This window comes from Lolium perenne, chromosome 5, assembly GCF_019359855.2.
Source record: "Lolium perenne isolate Kyuss_39 chromosome 5, Kyuss_2.0, whole genome shotgun sequence".
Lineage (NCBI taxonomy): Eukaryota > Viridiplantae > Streptophyta > Magnoliopsida > Poales > Poaceae > Lolium > Lolium perenne.
This window is the reverse complement of record NC_067248.2, coordinates 231,603,415-231,609,046: the sequence shown is the minus strand read 5'-3', so window position 1 is coordinate 231,609,046 and position 5,632 is coordinate 231,603,415. Positions and strand designations below refer to the sequence as shown.

Genomic DNA, 5,632 nt, shown 5'->3' with positions numbered 1-5,632 from the left:
GATCGGCTGTCCTGGCCTGCCGGCGGTCAGAGGATTGGGACGTCGTCGTGGACGATGGATCCATGCATCGGAAGGGGAGCCAACAGGCGGACGACCACCGGGAACAAAAGGCGTTGTTTGCAGCCATCTCTCCGCCTCATTCCCCTGGCACTGCTGAAACCTGAATGCATGCATGCAGATGCAGGCCGCTGCTCCCGACGTGCGCACAGTGGTTGCGCAGTGCTGCGGGGAGGAGATCGATCGGTCAGGCCTGTGCTGCGAAGTTCACATCTGCAGCCTGGCCGTGGCTGCAACTCTCTGCAACTGGAAGGCTGCGAAAGCATTCATGCATGCGCTGCTGTTCCTTTCGCTTGCCCATCGGCAGCAGATCCTTCGGCTCTTCTTCCAACTGCAGCGATCATCGATTGGCGTCGAATTGCCTCTCTGCCTCTGTCCGATTTCTCGGTCAGTTCCTCCTCGTTTGTCTGATGGACGGACAGGAAGAAAATTATCACTCTTGCAACACTGAACGCGATTCATATCAGTTGCTCCTCACCTTTTGCTTTCTTAGGTCAGGTGCGGCGTTCAGATGTTGGTGGCCAGCAGCTGCGGCAAGTACTGCATGAGCTCGGTACGCGTCAGTCAGCGTGCGGCAGCTGGAGCTAGTAGGAAATTAACTGAGTACATTTCAGCATGATGGTAGAGCTGGGAATCTGCACACACATGGACATGGCACTCTGGCATGGTAGCCAGCCTGAAACACCACATGATCGAACAGATCGACCTTCGCAAAGCATAAACTTCGGTGCGTCCTAATCTAGCCATCTAGGACTACAACAGACGAACCCGGAACTAGAAGAATTATACAAGAAATTAATCAACCGAACCGATCTCCGGCCGGCTGGTGGCAGTCTGCCAGATCGCAGCAACAGCAGAATTAATCAGGACGCCCGGATCCGCTTCTCTGGCGGCATGGTCCGGAACACGGCGGAGAGGTCTCGCGGGACGACGAAGTACGCCCCCGCTGTCGTCGTCGTCGTAGAAGTAGGCCGCGACTTCCGCTTCACGGACGGCAGACGAGGCACCGGCGCCGGAGGGCACACCTCGGGCGTCCGGAGCCTGCTCTCCTCCGACGTGGGCGTCGCCGGCTCCTTCTGATTCTCCAACACCGGCTTCGTCGTCTTCTCCTCTGCTGCCGACTCTAGCGTGGTGGTCGTCGACGTCGCCTGGGATGGAGCGGCCGAGGCGGCATCAGCGGCGGACGGCGAAGGGGGCGCAGAAGGCGCCGTCTTGATCGGCGTCAGCGGCGGAAAGCTCTCGTCGGCGAAAGAGGCCATCGCTGTCCGCCGAATCGGCGGTGAAATTCGCCGCGCAAGTGGGTGGAATTGGAATGGGATCGAATTCTTGTTCTCCGGTGGGTGCAGAAACTGGGTAAAAAAATGGACAAGGACAGAGAGAGGTGTTGCGCGAAGTGTTAAATAGCAGCAGTGGACACAGGAGATCAGTGGCACGGATGTGAAGGAAATGAAAAGCTTTTATGAGGGTTTAATTGCAACTTTGGGGGGTTTAGTTTGCTTCGCTATGAACTTATTACTACATGAGTTTGTGCATCTTACAAGTGGATCTTCCAAGTACCTATAGGATTATTTTGTTTGTTCATCTACACATTATATATGGGGCAAAGAAATTGAATTACAAAGATGACATAAACATACAAAATCTATAATTTACGTAGGAAAGGGATGTAACAAGTACTCTAACGACTAATGTTAGTTCTCCATTTCACACAGTTGTTAAGCATGTGTAAGTGTGTAAGAAGTAGCGAGAAAATTCACATATAACGCCCCTTACTCTCTCGTAACCGGATGACAACATATCCACACAAAAAAAAATTATGTTCCACGCAGAGGAGAAAATCCCCACCTGAATTTATTCGATTCAAATTCAAATGTACATAGCAGAACTCCCGTTGCTGTGCTCTTATTCCCCCTGTTGTTTCCAGTCTGTGGCCCTTTCGTGCATAGCACGTTGTGTAGCAATGATGACGACCTATACAAGGCTAAGTTCAAGGGAGCAAAGATTGGATTCCTCAATGTGGTCTAGAAAGGAACTGACCACCTTGGTGTTTGATTCTTGCATTCGCGCGGGAAGAAGAGTATGGCGCCATTTTCGAAGGGATTCTCGATATCGTTTGAGCGTGGTAACCCGCCTATTAGCCGCGTTTGAATTTAGTTGGGCCGCAACCCACACATCTTGAATGACCGGTCCAGTGCGGGGTGAACGTCATATCCAAATGTAGTGTGAATTAAATTGTGGATCTAGCGTGGCGTTGTTGGGCCGAAATGAACGGCATATCCAAATGTAGTGTGAATTAAATAGTGAATCCAGCGTCACGTCGTTGAGCTGAAGTGAACGACATATCCAAATATAATGTGAATTAAATTGTGCATATAGCGTAGCGATGCCAGGCTAAATGAATACCGCGAGAACATCACATTCTATTTTGAAGTTTGAAAATTGATAGCTATCAAAATGGCATGTATGAGAAACATTGGTGTCATGAACTAGAGGGAGGAGGTGGCAAGGATGGTTCATATGGAATTGAGGGGTTAATAATTGAATTAGTCATAACGGCTAAAGAGGTAGTAATTTTGTTTGCAAATATAGGATAAATAAATTCTAAATAGGAGACGATGCTTTTGGGCATTTTAGAAATGGATCTTCTAAATCTCAAGATCCAGTTCCCAAACGCAATTGAAATCAATGGATTTACTTCCTTCAATATGTCGGCCACGGGATAACCGTTGCCGTCCATAGTGGCAGTGTACTCGTGCAACTATAACGGGAGTCCTATGATTACTCTCTCCATGTGCTTTCGTAGCTCGTTCCCTCCCCTCTCCCTTGAGAGTCTCCCTATGACCCTAGGCTCTTCCCCCTCTTCTTTGGCGGCCTCGCTGGACGAAGAGGGTCGAGGAGAGGAGGGTGGCCTGCTGTATATGGTATAACTATATGGCCCCTATGCGTCATGCCATGGCGGGTCACCCCTCTTGATAATCTCGCGCGGTGTTGTGTGGCCATGGAGGCGTTCTCCGTCGAATCTCCGAGGTTCATGAGGTCGAGATGTGGAGGCGAATATAGTGGGATCCCCGTCAATCAGCCGCGTGTGGTGTCAACCCAAATCTAGCCAACGCGGGTGCACGGCTACCGTTGGTAGTTCGCTAGGCCATGATGGTGACGGGCGATGAGCGCGGTGGTGGTGGCCGAAGTGTCAAGCTCCCCTTCATCGATGGCGGAGAAGGTTCTTTCTGTAAAAGTTAAGAACCACGTCGTATTTTTATTTTCTTCGGAGGTTCTCGGTGTAAACTGTAAAAGCCCGACGCTCCAAAAATTTGGCAGCTTCTGCGCCCTTTGGGGGTTTGTAATTAACCGTGGTCAAGAAAACACGCGTAACAAGCATTAGTAGCACAGAAAAATTGCAGTACTCCAGATGGCAACACCTGGCGCAAGTTAAACTTGATTGTCCGTAGCTCCTAGAAATGCGTACTGAGCACCGCGAGAAGGCTGCGTTCGTCGGAAACTAATTTTCTTCCCGTTGAAGAGGTAGCGTGCGTGGGTGTAGATAGCCAGCGAAATGGCACGTAGCACTGGTCTTCGTCATTAACTCTGTACAGTCGAAAAGCTCCGGACGGACGGCTGGATGAGCAGTGGCTCCACGGAAGCAGCCAAGTCGGGCAGGGCAGCAATTGGAAGGTAGCCAAGAGCGCGGCCACCTTCCCCGGTCGGTCGTACCTGACTGACCCATGGAGCGGCCCGGCCATGCACACGCGGTCCCGATCGATGGTGGTGGAATTTCACGTGGATGCGGCCGGACCGAACCATCGGACCAGCGCTGAGCGCTGGCGTGTCTGCTGCGTGGGATGGGGCCAGCGGGGTTCCCCTCGTGGCCTCGTGTGTTTCATCTCTTCGGCGATCCGCGTCACAATTGCTGCCTACCTTGCTTGCTACCCTAGGGAGACCGGGCTTTGCCCACAGAGGGCAGTCTAGGCGTAACCATGTTGTGAGTATTTTTAACGAGAATGTTTTCACCTCTGCGGCCAAGTGCCAAGAGCCGAACATGCAGAGCAGAGGCGATCATGGCCACGATCTGCGCAGTCCTCCGAACGACACGATGGATGGAGAGCTACCGATAGCCGCCACAAAGCGTATTATATACACAGTGCGAAATGTTAGTCTCGGCGCTTACTTTAATTCACTTATATTGTCTAGTACATGCATCCATGGGATCATTCCATCGAGGAAAATTATAATCTCTCCCATGTTGCATGGGATCACACAATGTAACCCCTAGCCACATGGCCCACGTGGCAGCTCCCGCTTCGACCACGGCGCTGGCCCTTCCGGCGGCCAGTAGTAGGGCGCGCGACTGCGAGTAACCGAGGCCGGTGTAGGCCGCGCGACGGCGAGTAGGTACGGCCGTTGTAGTTTTAGGTTAACTCGACTAACCATCTCTGTAAAGATGGTCCTTTTGGCCAATCAATAGTAATGAAAAAAATCTTTTGCTTACCTACTCACTGCCGACCGGGCCCGGATGCACCCAAGGCGGACAGATTCCGCGACCGCGGAGCGTCCACGGAGACGCAAACCTGGCGCATATTTGGGCCATGTTTGCGTCTCCACGGACGGTCCGGTCACTTTCCGTCGCCCCGCTGGTGGTGGTGCCAGACGCATTTCCGGTCACGGCGGACACAAACGGTCGCTCAGCGTCCGTTTGCGTCGCGCCGCTGGAGATGCCCTAAACGGGAATGGGAATCGGTAAAAAATGTCAATGGAGTCACGCTGCGGGGTCTCCCGCTGCTGACGCCGCTGTCACCGCCTCACGCTGCTGAAGGGTCCGCTGCTCGATTGCCTCCCGCCGCTACCGCCGCTCTGCACGCTAAAGCTTTGCCCAGCGCCGCCGCGACTCTTCCTAGGCAGCGGCGATGCCGAACTGCGAATCCGGTGGTGGAGGTGGTGGTGGAGGAGACGGCGGTGGAGGGAAATGGCTGGCGCCGGGGCGGTTCATCATTGCGTAGTGGTGTTCGAGCGACGAGGGTTGTGCTTGTGGCGGAGAAAGGGATGCCGACGGATGTGGTGGTTGCCGACGGGAAGAGATTAGAAGCGGTGGGAAGAAAGCGCGGGAACGCGCGGTGGTGTGCGAACGCCGGCGACGCATGGAGGCTGCGCAGCACCGATGAGACGTCTCGCCTGCCCCTCCGTCGCCATTAAGACAAATCTGTGACGCTTCGGTCGTGTGTCACTGCGCGCGAATAACTTCCATCGCGAGGTAGGTGACGGTTAGGTCCAAACTTGAATGTGCCGCTGACGCGTCAGTCCCGCCACTCACCGTCTCGCTTTTCGTTGTGTCCGGTGTACCCGGAGCGTTCTCTGTGGGGCGGCGATGGGCTCGGGGCGCCGAACACCGCATCGGGCTGTGCCGTACAAAAAGCGTCTTTGGGAGACGCGGCTGGGAACGTTTTTTTGTCCGATGCGTCCCAAATCCTTTTAAGAGACGGTTTGGAGACGCGACTGGAGATATCTAATGTCCTTTAATTTGAAATGAGATAGGCTTCGCTTTATTATTTGTAGGCATGCTTTGCACTTGTTATCCGAATCT

General features: G+C 53.3%; 1 protein-coding gene across 1 annotated transcript; it reads right to left on the bottom strand.

Moving 5' to 3' along the window:
- Positions 1-746: 746 nt before the first annotated feature.
- LOC127302217 (uncharacterized) lies at positions 747-1,446 on the bottom strand. The gene has a single exon (XM_051332631.2). The coding sequence runs from the start codon at positions 1,314-1,316 to the stop codon at positions 921-923; it is 396 nt and encodes a 131-aa protein (XP_051188591.1). The 5' UTR covers positions 1,317-1,446; the 3' UTR covers positions 747-920.
- Between the last annotated feature and the right edge of the window lie 4,186 nt (positions 1,447-5,632).